Source organism: Meyerozyma guilliermondii, genomic scaffold (genome assembly GCF_000149425.1).
Source record: "Meyerozyma guilliermondii ATCC 6260 scaffold_6 genomic scaffold, whole genome shotgun sequence".
NCBI lineage: Eukaryota > Fungi > Ascomycota > Pichiomycetes > Serinales > Debaryomycetaceae > Meyerozyma > Meyerozyma guilliermondii.
In genome coordinates this window covers 113,435-128,914 of record NW_001809795.1, presented here as the reverse complement: position 1 = coordinate 128,914, position 15,480 = coordinate 113,435, and the positions used below count along the sequence as shown (strand labels likewise).

Here is a 15,480-nt window from a genome sequence, read left to right as displayed (position 1 = left end):
AGTACCTCACATTCGCGACCATATAAGCCCGTTGGTGTAATCCATGTAGGCCATAATTCATGTTGGCAATAAGACCATATTGGACTATTCGCCGATCACCACATTAGCCTTGGCATGTTGAATACCAGAAGACTAGACTGCTTCACACCGTCTTTTTTAACGGCTTAAATTCGTCCGTGCACGACTCAAAGATCAAAACCTGTTATGTCGCTTGGTATCGAGCTCTGAGATAAGACATCGTACTGTCAAGTTTTGCGAGCTCGGCTCTTTGTTCTGGCACAGACTGGTTAAGCTTGCTCAATGCTAAAATTGCCGCCTCATAATCACCAACTACCCCTTCAAGATCAGGGAGAACATCATTTTCTTCAAGCATAATAGCCTCCTCTTCTACGTCCAATTCCGCCAATATTCGAGACACCAGCAGGTCTGTAGACTCTATTAGTTGCTGATACGCCTGCTTCACCTTGGCAGGAACATCTTTACGTAAAGTAGACACCTTTATCGTTTCCTTTTCCACCAGTTCCAAAACGTTACGTAGTTCTCCATTGAGTTCAAAATCAAAAGGTTCGGTTTTTTCTCGTGGCTTGTAAGCTATATGGTCAGCCACTGGCCCCAGGCTGCGCCCGAGATCCTCGCCATCAACTACCATGGCATTTTTGACCATTTCAAACAGTTCTTGTATAAATTCTTCGAGCATTCCAGCTACTCTTCGTTTTAACGGATCACTATTGGAAGTAGGAAGGTGTAGATCGAGCTTGGCGGTGGTGGAAGAGAGCACCTGGGCCATAGACCCAGCTCAAATCCTGATTGCTAAGGGCAATCTTGTCGTGGTTATCGTTATCCATGTTTAGGATTATTTTGATCGCAGCCATGAAGATGCGCCGCTTACGTAAGCGAGTTTTTTCGGGCCCAACCACCTGCACCACGGCCATCCTCACCACCGTTATCGACTCCTTAACATCATGTCTTCTGAAAACGTCTACAGCCCTGCGTTTGCGCCGTTCTTCGGGTTTGCTGGCTGTGCTCTGGCGATGATCTTGTCGTGTGCCGGAGCGGCCATCGGCACCGCAAAGTCGGGAATCGGTATCTCTGGTATTGGTACTTTCAAGCCGGAATTAATCATGAGATCTCTCATTCCGGTGGTTATGTCGGGTATTTTGTCGGTCTATGGGCTTGTGGTGTCGGTTTTGATAGCTGGAGGCTTGAGTCCTGGTGAAAATTACACACTTTTCAACGGATTTATGCATTTGGCTTGTGGATTGAGTGTTGGATTTGCATGCTTGGCGTCGGGATACGCCATTGGAATTGTAGGAGATGAGGGGGTTAGGCAGTTTATGCACCAGCCTCGGTTGTTTGTGGGAATAGTGTTGATTTTGATTTTTGCCGAGGTGTTGGGGTTGTACGGCATGATTATTGCGTTAATCTTGAACACCAAGGGCAGCGGTTAGTAGAAATAGCCAAGAACGGAGCTATGAACAAAGCTAAGCAAATAGTTTGCGATACTATACATACATTGATCATCTATCTAGTCTGTCTCCATCTTTTCGGTGAAAGCAACTCCATTGTCGTCGAGGTACTGTGAAGAAAATTCCTCCACATATTGCACCGATCTGTCTGAGTCCAAGAACAACATATAAGCTCTCTTGACGTCGGTCAACTCGATGGTGCTGCTTCTTCTCTTGATAGCTATTTGCTGTGAAACCGCAATCAAATTCGATGCATACCGCAAGCTGGTTTCTTGACCAATTTTGGTCAACAACGCCAAAGCATCCGGTGCCAATTCGGCCTCTTCTTCAGTAGCACGAATCGACAAAATCGTGTTGATTTCGTCGGCAGAATATGGGGCAGTGTGAATGATAATACTTCTGTCCAAGAGATCCATGGGTAATCCATGGGGAGCCTTGTAGTTGGTGCCACGGATCTTGGACAATCCTCTGTTGGTAGCCATCATGACGATTGGAGCAAATTCGTCCTCTAACGCTCTGTTGATGAAGGAAAAGCATTCAATATCCAACATATGAACCTCATCAATGAACAATACTCCTGGTACAATTTCGGCCTTGCCTTCTTCTTTCCATTCTGCAACCTTGGTATTGATTTGGTCTCTGACCTCTGCTTGAATTTCCCCTGTATCTCCGGAAAACAATGCCAAAAATCCCTGCTGTCTGGAATTAATTACATCAATCTCGTGCAACGAAACTGTGTGAACCACTTCCTTACGTTTTTGCAATTCTCCCTCGGGACACTGAACAAACTTGGTCTCTGGTCCCATGGCATCGTAATCACGGGCTCTGGTGAAAGACCGTCCCAATTTGGATATTTTTCCAGATGCCTTGTCTATGGATACAACATCTCCAGCCAAAACCTTTTCCTTCGTGAGGCCTTCGATCATCTTGTTACCCAACTCGTAGATAGTTTCCATATCAGTGGTCTTGATGGTAAGTTTTCCCTGCTTGTGGCCCCCGGTAATTGAGCGATCGATCTGAATTTCCACCACTTCACCTTCAATGATTTCAGTTTCCTCTTTAATTCTGATCCCAATGGATTTTCTGAACGCCTGGGTCAACGATTCCGTCTTGGAGATGTCCAACGAGAAAATCTCCGATCCGGAAATTGCAGTAAATGGAACTTCGCTTCCAAGAGTTTGTGACAATCCCATGGCGATGGCGGTCTTACCAGTTGATGGAGGCCCTGCTACCAACACGGCTCTGCCAGCAATACGTCCCGCTTGCACCATCTTGAGGATCACACCAGCGGCTTTTCTGGCCTTCAACTGTCCCACCATACCCTGAGCAGACTCCTTGGGCTGAAGCTGGTCATCGAGACCGAGACCCGAAATATGGGAATGAGCCGCAATGAGAGAAAGGCCCTTCAAATCCTTTGATTCTGATTTTGTGGATATAGACTGTGTTAGTTACGAGCTTTTGTGGCATTGGGAGGCGCCAGAGGCCTAGAGGTATACATACCATTTGAGGTGATGAAGGTGTTGAAATTATTCACAAAGTATGCGCACGGTGTCTGGGTGCAAAAGTAGGAAAAAGAGAAGTGAATTGAATTGAAGGTTCTTCATATACAGCTGTCTAATTACATCTTCGACTGGTCGTAAAGCAACAGTCCCTCATCGTACATGGCTTCGATCTGCGTCTTGAAGAACTTTAAAGCAATTGGACGTTTCAATTTCACGGTAGGTGTCACCACACCACGCTCAACCGTCAATGGCTCAAATTCAACATAGATATTGTGTAATCTCTCAAAACCTTGCAAAGCCTTCTTCTTATAGGCACCAGTATTCAAGATAGACAAAAGTTCTTTTCTGACTTCACGCTTGTTCAAAATCTCCAAGATTTCTTGTGGGGATTTGTTTCTCAAACTTGCCTTTGAATGGCCACATTTCTCTACCAAAAAGCTCACAATTCCTTGAGGATCCACTCCAAGAACCGCAACCAAGAAATGACGGTGCGAATCTCCATGGACGTAAGCTTGGGTGAGCAAGTGGTTACCAGACAAGTAAGTGTTTTCGACCTTTTCAGGTGTGACATACTCACCCTGGGCCAACTTGAAAAAGTTCTTCACACGATCAACAATGTAAATCCGGCCCTCTTTTGAGATCCGAGCCACATCTCCAGTGCTGAACCATCCATCCTTGCTGACGGATTTGGCCGTTTCTTCAGGATTCTTAAAGTAGCTTTCAAAAATCTGAGGACCACGAAGCATCAATTCACCACTGGGGCCGTTTGGACCGTCTAAATGGTATCCCATCTCGGGCAATTCTTTTACACGAATTTCACCAGTAATTCCTATGGCTCCACAACTGCCAAGAGAATCATTAGATACACTTGCCGAAATACCGGCGTATGACTCAGTAAGACCATAACCCTGGAAAAGTGAAATATTTAAAGCTGCCTGGAGAAATTCAATAGTCGCAGGTGAGATTGGAGCAGAGCCTGTAACGGTCCAAATCATGTTATCGTAACCCAACAGAGCACGCAATTTTTTAATCACAGTAGGGTCGTACAAGAGATGGTAATCACCTCCCACTTCGTGTTGTCTTCTCTTTTCGATTTTGGTGTCGATTACCTTTTGGAAAAGAGACCGTTTTAAGGCCGAGGTAGGGTGGTCAACGGTAGCAGCTCTCAAGGCAGCTTCAAATTTGGAGTAAACTCGAGGCACGTTAGACATATGAGAGGGCTTGAAGATCTTCAAGTCTTCCACCAAAGTCAAAGGCGTGCCGTGCAAGCGAGGAAATCCGGCGCATGAGCCGCCAGTCAAAACGACACCGTAATTTTGTCTCTCATAAATATGAGCCAAAGGAAGAAACAAGAAAGCCCTGCCATTGGGCTCCTGAGGGAACTGCGACAACACAAAGGTGATCCCTGAAGTGGCTATTTTGTGGGTGAGAATGACACCTTTTGGATTCGCACCAGTAGTTCCAGATGTGAAACTGATAGTATAAACGGATTCTGTGGTTGGAGGCAAGTCGTTAATGGGGAAAATTTCACCAAGTTGGCGTACTTGATTCCAATCGTGGACGGTAATATTGTGATCATTGGCATAAGCCACAAGACCCTGGTCCTTCAAAGCCTTGGCTGAAGAGCCTTTCAAGTCCAAAGGATCCATGGAAATAATTGCAATAAACTGACCCAACGACAGTGGGTTGTCGGCCTTGAGCTTCACCAAATCTTCAATATGGTCACTAGAAGTGATCACGACCGGCGACTCGGTGGAAGACAAAATAAATTGCGACGTATCGGGTCCCAACGTATCATACAAAGCAGTATTGGTGATTGAAAACGTCGATGTCATCACGTCGGCAATACACCATTCAGCACGATTGCCAGAGAACAAGGTGGCTACAAACGACATGTTGTTGGAATCATAACTTTTGTAATCTCTTTCATGATTGTCAATCTTAGCATGGGAAGCATATCTGGCGGAATCTTTGTAAGGATTCGACTTCAACAAGTACATCAAACCAGCACCCAAGGCACTTCTGGTCTCGTTGAGCTCCAGATAGGTGATAGACTTGTAATCAGGAGCACTTTTACCGGTTTCGTAATCGTATTCTCTCCAAGCAAGCGCTGGTTTGTTGGAGTAATACTTGAAAGAATTGATGAGTAATTCATAAACTGTGGTGAGTTGAGGTGAAAAAGCACATTTCAACGCTTCAGGAAACGTCTTGTTACGGTAGATAGCACTATATCCCGGTTCAGCCGAGTTGGGGAGAGGTACGGCTTCCTTCAAAGTGTGGGGATCAAGAGGAGTTGCCTTGCCAAAAATATCATTGGCATCAATACCCTGAGTCGATTCGAACACGTATGGCGAGTCAGGCGCGGCAAACTTGAGGGTCATTGGGAAATGTGAAGTTGGAGAAGAAGAAACAAGTGATTATTTTATAGCCGGGGTAGTCGGGCAATTGCCGGAAAAGGTGGGGTATACCGAGCACTATACAGGCCGATTCGCGCGAAATGGGCTATTTTGCGTTTGAACATAATGGAGGTTTTCGCAAAATATTCGTATTTGCGCGTTCGCTTGGAACGGGCTAAATGTCGGCGGTAGATATCGGCAGTAGATCGGTAGAAGTCGGTGCTATATATCGGCAATAGAAATCGGCAGTACACAATAGGTTGTGCTAAGGTTTGCATATATTAGTCATATCTGTAGCCCGGGCCGGTGTCTAGGTGTGGACCCTGAACTTCACAATGTCATTGTGACATAAAGTCATCTTTGTGACGGTTACGGTCTATATAATAGAGTTCTCTATTGTGACTTGGAGCTTTTTCACTTGAGGCAAATTCAGCAGATTTTTGGCTAATTTTCAATTCTCAGCATTAGTGCTCAGCGCTTCTTCACTATTGGTCAACACCAACGACTGCGAGTCGTCATACACATTGTTCTTGGCATTGTAAGCGCCAGGAAACAATTCTGGCAATTCTGTCAAATATTTGAAAAATTTCCACTCCCTTTTCTCCCAATTGGTTTCCACTGGAGCTATGTCTTTACTCTGTTGAGAAACTCTCTCTGCTTCTCTCCACACTCTCATGACATTTCCTCCCATAACTTTGGCTATATCGTCGTCGGTGGCCTGTGACCTTTCCATTAGTTTGTAGACCAAATCAGGATACTTGGAGACATCTTCTAAGCCTTGGGGACCACAGGGAATACCGTCAAAGTCCGAACCGAACCCAACATGATCCCAGCCAATTAAGTTGACAATATGCATAACGTGATCCACTGCGTCTTCAATGGTAACCTCGTCCACCAGTCTGCCTTTTTGAACGAGAAACATTGGGAAAAAATTGACACAAACCACACCACCATTTTCTTTAACTTTCAAAAGCACATCATCTCTGACGTTTCTTTCATTGTTGGTCAATGCAAAAGCTGATGAATGGGAAAACATCACCGGTGCTTTGGTGACCTCGAGAGCATCGTACATGGTCCGCAAACTGACATGGGACAAATCGACCATGATACCCAATCTGTTCATTTCCAAGATGCAATCTTTACCGAAAGAAGACAATCCTTTGTCCGGTAAACCTCCTACAACCGAAGAAGCGGCCGTGGCAAAAGGATTGTCACAATTATGGGTCAAAGTGATATAACGTACACCCAATTCGTGGTACATTCGCAAAACTGCCAACGAAGAATCCACTTGATGAAGCCCTTCAACTCCCAATGCAATTGCTATTTTCCCACATTTGTACTGCTTGATGGCTTCCTCGGCGCTATGGACGAGTGCAAGATCAGAAGGGTACGCTTGAGTTAGTCTTTTCGTGACATCGATTTGTTCCATGGTATCTCTAACGGCACTATTCGGCTTGTTAAAGTCCTGATAAAGGTGGTCAGATTCCTTGCATTCTATGTAACAACTGAGAAACTGCACACCTATCTTGCCCTTCTTGAGCCGCGGAATATCGGTGTTTGAAGTTAGGGTGTCGTTAAACTTGAATTTGAACTCATCTTGAAACTCATTATGAAGTTGCAACCGTAAAAGATAAGGCAAATCATTATGAGTATCAATGATAGGAGTGGACTTGCAAATGTGTGCAAGTCTTGCCTCGTTATTTTTTGGTTTTCCCCAATACATAAAAATCGTATTTAGAGTAGATTTTATAATTTGTATACGGTGCAATAGGCTTTTTAAAAGGTCGCTGTGCGGAGTGGCGCGTAAACGGTTACCGTTTTGAGCGGCGGCGGCTATCAGCCTACTAATTGCGGAAGGAGTTTAGGCGCACTTTTTCGCAGCCTTTCGTTTTAAAAAGAGTTTAGAGATAAGTATAATGGCGCACAACCAACTATATATAAGAAGGACTCCATTTTCAATAATCTGCATCTGATTACATGGAGAAACAAGGACACTTGAATATTGCCGTAACATCTCGGTCCAGTGTGGGACGCGGTCGTATAGATCCCAAGTCTGGGGTCAAACGAGGTCTCAAAGTTCGTCATATTTCTATGATGGCGCTTGCTGGTATCATTGGTCCGGGGTTGTTTATTGGTATGGGAAGCGCCTTGCATGCTGGAGGTCCCGCTGGGTTGTTGGTGGGATTTGCTATCGTGGGACTTTTGGTAGTGGTGATGATGTTTTGCATTGGAGAAATGAACTCTTTATTTGATTTCAATTTCAATACCCATGCTTCCCGGTGGGTGGATCCAGCATTTGGAGCTGCCCTAGGGTGGAACTATGCGTTCTTGTGGGTATGCAATATCATCGCTGAGTATGTTTCTGTGACATCGGTGTTGTCGTTTTACAGTGATAAAGTTCCCATTTACGGCTACTACTTGATATTGTGGTTTTTCTTTTCCATCTACCAGATGTTCGGAGTCGATGTCTTTGGCGAAGTTGAGTATATTTTGGCGTTCATAAAGATTCTTTTCCTCACAGGGTTCTATTTATTTGCGGTGATCTTTGCTGCTGGAGGAGTGAAAGGTAAGTCCCCAGGAAACCCATTTGGCGAGTTCCCCTTGGCACATGGTTTCAAAGGTATTGCCAACTCTTTTGTGTACGCGGGGGTTTTCTACACTGGAATTGAGAGCTTGTCGATCACTTTTCTGGAGCTGAAAAATGTGAAAAAGTCCGTCAGAAGAGCGGTTCTGCAGTCCATCTTCAGAATTTTTTTCATCTATTTCGGCATAACCATTGCCTACGGTATAACAGTCGCATGGAACGACGAGGGTTTGTCTGCGGATAATAAAGTGATGAGATCTCCCATGACCATTGCATTGATAAAAGCCGGATGGGCGAATGCTGGTTATTTCGTTACCACAATAATTCTCATCACTTGTATTTCCTCCATCAATAGCGCTGTCTATTTCTGTGGGCGCTGTGTATTAAGATTGGCAGTTGATGGCTATGCTCCAAAGATTTTGGCAAAAGTGAACAAAGCTGGTGTTCCATATGTGGCTACCAACACAGTTCATCTTTTTGGGTTTCTTTCGTTGTTATCGATGCAAAGCAGCTCGGCGGTTGCTTACAGTTACATCGTGGGTTTAGCAGGAGTGAGTGCTTTCATTGTGTGGACAGGTATAATTTTTGCACATTACAGATTCAGAAAAGGTTGGGTAAGAGCTGGTAACCTGATTAGTGACTTACCATTCAAAATACCTCTTTATCCCTATATCAATTATTTTGGTATTTTATTGGGCTTGGTGTTGTGCTTGGTACAAGGATGGACAGTGTTTGTTCCATTCCAAGCCGGCCAATTTGTTGATTTGTACATTATGCTTCCTTTGTTCTTCGTCATTTGGGGTGCCTATAAAATTTACTTGAAGAGTAAGTGGGTGTCTTACGAGGATATGGATTTTGTGAGCGAAAGAGTGGATTACGAAGAACATACACCAATCGAAGAAGAGAACTCTGAGCTGGAGTTGAGTTCCGAACCAAAGGACAGGAAAAAGACGTTATGGAGCTTATTGTGGAACTATGTATAACAAAATGAAATTCTGATTATCTCCCAATGTTGAGCTTCCAGCCAAACTTCCTAGTCACCTCAAAGTAGTCGATACACAATGAACCATCTTTGTTGAGATTCCAAACCTCTTGAATCAACTGCTTGAGCTTGTCTATGGAATCAAACTCGTAGTTACGACCAAGCAATTCCAAGTTGCAACTGGTACGGTTTCTGTCTTCTTCTGTGACGGAATTCATACCTGTAATTAACAAAGGAAAACTCAATCCCAGTCGCAAGGGACTCTCTATCAAAGAGTTTAGATTTTCATTTGCCATACCCAAGCAGAGTTGCATCTCTGGAACGTTGGGAGGTAGTCGACGTATAGCTTGTTTGACGTACATCTGTATGGATATACGATATAGTTCAAACATTTGACGGTGATAGTTCATTTCGTTGTCATTCGACTCAGCCAAGATCTGATAATCTATGGTGAAAATTCGGGCACTTTTTAGCTTCATCTCTATTTCTTCGGTTTTGGTCAAAATTGTTTGTAATTTTTCAGTATTAGTGTAACAATTATTTTCTTTGAGTGCTCTTATTTCCACGATGAGGTTGATAACGTCGCCTAATATCAAGATTAACGGACGGGTACAGCCCAGTAAAGGGTCCACGAAGCCACCGGTATTGGTCGTATTGAAAAGATTGCAATACTCGTAAACGGGATAATAAGTTCCATTTTCATTGGATTGCGACGCAAGGATATCAAAGTAGGCAAAGTTTTCTGCAAGAGCTCTTCCTTCCTCAGAATAATTTTTGAGTATTCCAAACCCTCCCATTTTGTTTATGGAGTCATAGCAGCTAGTCAAGTATCTTGACCAAGCCATTGTATCTCCCGTGGTAATCTCGATACACATGAGTATGATATAGCTGGCAAGTGAAGAAATGAACTTGTGCTCTCTACCACCCAAAAAAGTCTTTGCACGGTCCATAAATGAATTTTTTTGTTGTAGTCGTTTGTTATGATTTCTTATGGTGTATCCCCAAGCGACCAAACAGTAGAGAACAGACTCGTCTTCGTAAGCCAAAGGAAGAAACACTTGTAAAAAGTGGTTGAGATGATTTGGAACCACCGAGATCTTGGGAGCCACGGCATGACAATAGTACTCAAAGTGTTCTGTTTCAGAAGCCGACAACTTGAGGCACAACGGGACCGAAGGAGACTGATATAATGGGAAAATGAGCGTATCCAATGACACAGGAGAGTCACTTAGTGGGCTCGAAGGTACCACGAGATTATTGTCAATGTATCCATCGATGACATCTGTTTGTAAAGTAGTATCGAGGGGGTTATTTTCATCCGAATAAAGACTTGCTGATGAATTTATGTAGGTTAATATTTGCACAGGTGTGGCGTATGAAGTAGGTATTTCTGGGAAATTATGATCGAGGAACCTAATTCCTCTTTTGGGGATTTTGTTTTTATACTCCTTACCCTTGACCGGCCAGTCACAAGGGGAGTTTCTTCGCGAGCAGGGACCACATTTTGGCTTGATTTGATCACACTTTTTCCTAAATGTTAGCAATTGATTATAATCACAGAACAGATACTTACTTCTTTCTCCTACAAGTAAAGCACCCGAGTCTGGACCGTACACGGGTCTTTGGAGTAGTCATGCCTCTTTTAAGCGGGATAGATCCTATTTCATCTGATTTCGTCTTGTGAGCTTTGTGCAATTTCGAAGCAAAGTTTCGATCTCGCCTTGAACGTTATCTAATTTCGCATTATGCGTGTCGCACATTTTATCTACTCCTCTACTCCTTTATCCTGTTACAAATGTTTACAAATTTGTCAATCTGGGTCGGATCGCCGGAGATCAGACGACTAGAGTTTACCAAATTACAAAGGTAAAGGTATTACAACATGACTTTACTGAATACTTCTATATACTTGTTGACTGCAAAATATCAATTTGAAAGACTTTTCAAGTTTTCAAGTCGAGCCCGAATATGCAAAGGGAGCTTTCAGAAAGTGACCAAGCCAGTATCTCCGAACAAGCAAGTACTGCAATTGCTTAAAGTACTAGAAGTGATCATAATCGATTTTGTGCCCGGGCGAAAAATCGCGCTAAAATTCAACGGTTTAAAATGCATGGCGCTAAAACGGGCTTATAAGAGAACGTCAGAATACAACTAGCGTCGTGATTGCCGAAAGAATTGAAAAGGCCGAGAAAAGAAGCAGGGCTAAAATGATTTGGAGGCATTAAGAAATTGCTAAACGAAAGACCTACAATTCAAGAGCCTTTTTTTGTAATTGGTGTAGAGTCATTACCGAAACGCGGATTCTTTATCTATCATCGCCCAAAACGGTAATACTTTAAGCGCCATTGCCGACTATATCAATTACTGCACGGCCGTTCATTCAATATCGTCATGGATAAAGAATACGTTATATTAGGGTATGTGAGCCACCCCTTGTCATACGAGACAATACTAACCTTTAGTGCTGGTGTAATCGGCCTTTACACTTGCTACTCATTGATTGAAAAAGGAGTGGCTGCGAAAAATATTGAAATTGTTGCACAGCATCTACCTGGAGACACTTCGAAATTATACACATCCCCCTGGGCAGGAGGAAACTTCTCGTGTATTTCGCCTGACGATGCTGGAACGTTAAAGTATGACAAATTCACATACACGAATTTGGGCAAATTGTTCAAAAAATTGGGACCCAATTGTGGCCTTGCAAAACTTCCAACCACGGAGATGTGGGACTTTGAACCATCACAAGCCAAGATTGACTCAATTTCCGGCTACCTTGAAAATTTTACGATCATTCCTGAGAAAGACTTGAAGGGCAAAAAGTTTGGGGTGAAATACACAACTTGGAACTTCAACTGTCCGAAATTCATCCAACATTTTCATCAGTATTTGCTGCTGTTGGGTGTTACATTTACCAGAAAGTCTTTAACTAGCTTGTCAGAAGCAACTTCGAGCTCCACCATAGTCTTGTTCAACTGTAGTGGAATCGGAGCCTATTATCTTACCAAAGACGAAAAGGTATTTCCAGTGAGAGGTCAAGTATTGGTGATTGATGCTCCTCATATCAAGGAAAACAGAATGTTTTGGGGAACTGACTCTGCCACTTATATCATCCCGAGACCAGATTCAACCGAAGTAGTTCTTGGTGGATTTGTACAAAGTGGTAACTGGTCGGGTGACACTCTCAAGACAGAAACCGAAGATATTGTACAAAGAACCACGGCATTGTTTCCAGAAACCGCCAATATGAGAGTATTGAGAGTAGCCACTGGTTTGAGACCATACAGGGAAGGTGGTGTTAGAATTGAAAAGCAAACCATTGGATCAGTTGTAATTATACACAATTATGGAGCTGGAGGGTACGGGTATCAGGCAGGATTGGGAATGGCGGACCATGCCACAGCACTTCATTTGGACCAAGCCAAATTGTAAACAAATAGTAGAAACTTGTAGCCAAGCCATATATTGACATATTTTACTGTACAAAATTGGATAATGGACCACTTAGCGTGATTTTTATGGCATTTTTCTCAGGCTCTAGTAAGTGGACTAGCAAACTTCCTCGTAGCAATCTGGTGTAACCTTTCTGGCGAGTCAAGCTTATCCATGGAAAGTTCAATGAACTGTATCTTTGAGTCATCGCTCATGCTAAACTCATCCAAATCAGAGTCAGTTTTCAAGATTATGCTCGAATGCTTTTCGTGATTAACATCTCCAAATATTTCAAAAAGCTTTGTCCATTGCCAGCAATCTTGAATGTCATTGTAACTTCTCGTTGGACCCTTAATCACTCTTTCTACGGTATATCCCTCGTTGTTAATCAAAAATATCTTGGGAGGTACAATATCGTATCTCAAGAAGGTTGACAATTCTTGCACTGTCATCTGTGCCAGCCCGTCTCCCTCCACAAGAATAATTCTTCTGTTGGTTCCAAGATCGTACTCAGCAACAGAGGCACCAAGAGTGGCTGGTAAGGCATAACCAATGGATCCGTAAAAGTTTTGAGAGTAAAACGAAACTCCTTTGGGGAAGTGCAAGTCAGGAACTGAGAACATGAATGTACAGGTTTCAACGATCAAGATATCGTTTTCTTGAAGACTCTCGTTGAAATAATCAACCAACTTTGTTTGTGAAATTCTTCCAGATTTGCTTTCCTTTGTATGCTGTTTGGTTGGCGAAGACTTAAAGGAAATGTTGTTGATGGTTTTACTATTGTGCACAAATCTTGAAGAATCCAACGTCAGCCACAACTCTTGAACTAAATGTCCCATTGAAAACTTTCTCTCACCTGTCTTGTAATTCTTGGTGACGATATACTCACCATCTATAAGAATATAGTCTGGGTGGATCTCGACATAGTCGTCAATGTACTTGTAGTTCTGCGTGTATACCCCGGTATTAGTCTCCACATTCATGTAGCCGAAAGTGATCAAGAAGTCAGTGTTCAACTCCAAGTCAGCTCTCACATCCGCATTAGAAGTGAGTGCGCCATAGTAGGTACCCACAAAATTAGGTAAAGTTTCATCCAAGTAGCGAGACATATTGGTAGAAAATAACCGAACAAAGTTTGCTGGAAGCTCGGCAACAAACTCTTCAAATTCTTTCTGAAGTCCAAATCTGGTTATTAATGTATCTCCAAGTACCGCAGGTCTTTTCGAATTGTAAAATTTGGACAAGATCCTTTTGGTAATTGTGCTCAATAATTCCTGATCAACGACTGCTTCTTTTTCTAATGGTTCCGAGAGCCTAGAAGAAGGAACCATCATATCGGGTATATCGCTAGGAATGTACAAGTAGCCTGGGCGTGATTCTGCCAAAATAACCCGCAATACCTTGTCTATCTTTTCCAAGTTTGTTCCATCTTCTATTCCCTCTTTAGTGAGACTTTCTTGGACCATTGAAACGTCATTGACCAACTTCTTGTACACATTATGGTCTGGAGCACACAAAGGGTTCTTGTTCTGTACCAAGTGATGGATATTAACCACATTTCCACCACTGGAAGATTCAGCAAATTCCATTTGTTTCGATGAAGTTGTTCCCACAATATGTAAAACCGGAGCAAACTCAGCAAATGCTCCAGACACACCATTGATAGCAGATAACTCTCCAACACCATAAGTAGTGATGAGAACCGCGAGACCATCAATAACTTTGGCATACCCATCGACCGTGTAACTAGCATTGAGTTCATTGCAAAGGTTGATGAAACGTACTTTCTTGTCTTCTGCAACAGACTTGGTGTATAAATGTTCCAACAAGTTAAGATTGAAATCACCAGGTATACCAAAGATAGACTTGAGTCTGGGATTAGCCTGGCATATTCTTAAGAAAAGATACTCTCCTAAGGGAATATTTTCACCATTGGTTAAGCTTTCACTACTACCAGTATTTGTTGCAATTGGAACCATTTTGTATAGTTCGACTCAAATCCCGTGATATTTATAAACCTCGTATGAGGGGATCCAAGCCATCGTGTGCCTGGTGGATAACAGCGGCTTACCGGCACCAAGCGGTAGCACTCGGTACACGGCGGAACAGGGTCTAAGAGCGAGCGGCTATCACCGGGTATCGGCGGCTATCGCGGTAAAAATGCCTTTTCAGCAAGTGGCTCGATCACCAATGTCAGACTCGGACGGCAATTTTAAACTCCGAAGCCTCTCATCCAGATGGGTCACTCCCCTCTCGTGTTTCTGCGGCTTTTTTGACTTGTGTCAATTGTGCGGAATTCAAGGCTCCCTCTTGAATCTCTTCAATCCATGCGTAGTCTTGAGCGTCTGAAATTGTGTAGTGGGGGTTCACTTCTCCCAATGTAGGCCAGCTGAAATCATCAATGGTTAATAGTTTTTCTTTTTGTGGCACAATTTTGAGGTTATTGCATGTTTCAATCACTATTCGATCATTACTCACATTGACCACAATGGTGCAATTCACCACTTCGTGGAGCCGAAGTTGATGGCAATCGATTATCAAGACCGAATTGCGGGCTCTTTCCACTATAACAGGTCCATTAGACACCAAATGCAATATGGACGAATCAATATCCTGCAAATGTATTGATCTGATCGGGTCTTGTTTCCAGTTAGATAATATAGATTCTTGTATATCTGAAATAAGCATATGGGGTAGATTAGTGCTGATTATATGCTTCCGGAGACGTAAGCCATGTAGTTGTGGTTTAACTTCTATTTCATGACGGAGTTTTAATGATGTTGTCTCGATTGACGAGGGTGGTATTGGATCGCCAATAAACTGAAAAGTGGTCTTGTTGAGCATTTTTTCTTTTGCACTATACAACTTGCGAAGCTCTGCTAGCATGTCAGTGCATTTTTGCTTTTCAAATGCATTGAGATCATTATAATGTTTAGATGCAATATGGTTCAAATTTGAAATCAATGGAAGACACGAACGAAGAGAATCTTGGCTACTGCTTTCACCTAGTTTATTACGTATGTCTGTGTTAGAAATTGGGTGCATTCCATAGAATAGGATACATACCATTGGCATCTTCAAAGATGGATAACATAAACACACAGATTTTATTTTGGTA

General features: G+C 43.0%; 10 protein-coding genes across 10 annotated transcripts, besides 1 other annotated feature; 3 read left to right on the top strand and 7 right to left on the bottom strand. All coding sequences in view use genetic code 12, as the record gives it.

The window, feature by feature from the left end:
- Positions 1 to 202: 202 nt before the first annotated feature.
- Positions 203 to 787, bottom strand: PGUG_04689 (MIND complex subunit; the record flags this gene model as incomplete). Its single annotated transcript, XM_001482684.1, has 1 exon — positions 203 to 787. One exon carries the CDS (start codon positions 785 to 787, stop codon positions 203 to 205), a length of 585 nt encoding a protein of 194 aa, XP_001482734.2.
- A 175-nt stretch (positions 788 to 962) lies between these two features.
- On the top strand, positions 963 to 1,448 carry VMA11 (H(+)-transporting V0 sector ATPase subunit c'; the record flags this gene model as incomplete). Its single annotated transcript, XM_001482683.1, has 1 exon — positions 963 to 1,448. The coding sequence occupies one exon, from the start codon at positions 963 to 965 to the stop codon at positions 1,446 to 1,448; it is 486 nt and encodes a 161-aa protein (XP_001482733.2).
- Positions 1,449 to 1,525: 77 nt separating this feature from the next.
- Positions 1,526 to 2,785, bottom strand: RVB2 (RuvB family ATP-dependent DNA helicase reptin; the record flags this gene model as incomplete). The annotated part of the gene is made up of 1 exon (XM_001482682.1): positions 1,526 to 2,785. One exon carries the CDS (start codon positions 2,783 to 2,785, stop codon positions 1,526 to 1,528), a length of 1,260 nt encoding a protein of 419 aa, XP_001482732.1.
- A 299-nt stretch (positions 2,786 to 3,084) lies between these two features.
- FAA2-3 (Faa2-3p) lies at positions 3,085 to 5,349 on the bottom strand (the record flags this gene model as incomplete). The annotated part of the gene is made up of 1 exon (XM_001482681.1): positions 3,085 to 5,349. The coding sequence occupies one exon, from the start codon at positions 5,347 to 5,349 to the stop codon at positions 3,085 to 3,087; it is 2,265 nt and encodes a 754-aa protein (XP_001482731.2).
- A 466-nt stretch (positions 5,350 to 5,815) lies between these two features.
- Positions 5,816 to 7,087, bottom strand: PGUG_04685 (dipeptidase; the record flags this gene model as incomplete). Its single annotated transcript, XM_001482680.1, has 1 exon — positions 5,816 to 7,087. One exon carries the CDS (start codon positions 7,085 to 7,087, stop codon positions 5,816 to 5,818), a length of 1,272 nt encoding a protein of 423 aa, XP_001482730.2.
- Positions 7,088 to 7,341: 254 nt separating this feature from the next.
- Positions 7,342 to 8,931, top strand: PGUG_04684 (uncharacterized protein; the record flags this gene model as incomplete). Its single annotated transcript, XM_001482679.1, has 1 exon — positions 7,342 to 8,931. One exon carries the CDS (start codon positions 7,342 to 7,344, stop codon positions 8,929 to 8,931), a length of 1,590 nt encoding a protein of 529 aa, XP_001482729.2.
- Positions 8,932 to 8,947: 16 nt separating this feature from the next.
- Positions 8,948 to 9,880, bottom strand: PGUG_04683 (fungal specific transcription factor domain-containing protein; the record flags this gene model as incomplete). The annotated part of the gene is made up of 1 exon (XM_001482678.1): positions 8,948 to 9,880. The coding sequence occupies one exon, from the start codon at positions 9,878 to 9,880 to the stop codon at positions 8,948 to 8,950; it is 933 nt and encodes a 310-aa protein (XP_001482728.2).
- A 669-nt stretch (positions 9,881 to 10,549) lies between these two features.
- Position 10,550, bottom strand: a sequence uncertainty (Possible assembly error: High quality discrepancy detected during assembly).
- Positions 10,551 to 11,321: 771 nt separating this feature from the next.
- PGUG_04682 (FAD-dependent oxidoreductase) lies at positions 11,322 to 12,362 on the top strand (the record flags this gene model as incomplete). The annotated part of the gene is made up of 1 exon (XM_001482677.1): positions 11,322 to 12,362. The coding sequence occupies one exon, from the start codon at positions 11,322 to 11,324 to the stop codon at positions 12,360 to 12,362; it is 1,041 nt and encodes a 346-aa protein (XP_001482727.2).
- A 98-nt stretch (positions 12,363 to 12,460) lies between these two features.
- ARO10 (phenylpyruvate decarboxylase) lies at positions 12,461 to 14,341 on the bottom strand (the record flags this gene model as incomplete). The annotated part of the gene is made up of 1 exon (XM_001482676.1): positions 12,461 to 14,341. The coding sequence occupies one exon, from the start codon at positions 14,339 to 14,341 to the stop codon at positions 12,461 to 12,463; it is 1,881 nt and encodes a 626-aa protein (XP_001482726.2).
- Positions 14,342 to 14,591: 250 nt separating this feature from the next.
- On the bottom strand, positions 14,592 to 15,437 carry PGUG_04680 (uncharacterized protein; the record flags this gene model as incomplete). The annotated part of the gene is made up of 1 exon (XM_001482675.1): positions 14,592 to 15,437. The coding sequence occupies one exon, from the start codon at positions 15,435 to 15,437 to the stop codon at positions 14,592 to 14,594; it is 846 nt and encodes a 281-aa protein (XP_001482725.1).
- Positions 15,438 to 15,480: the final 43 nt, after the last annotated feature.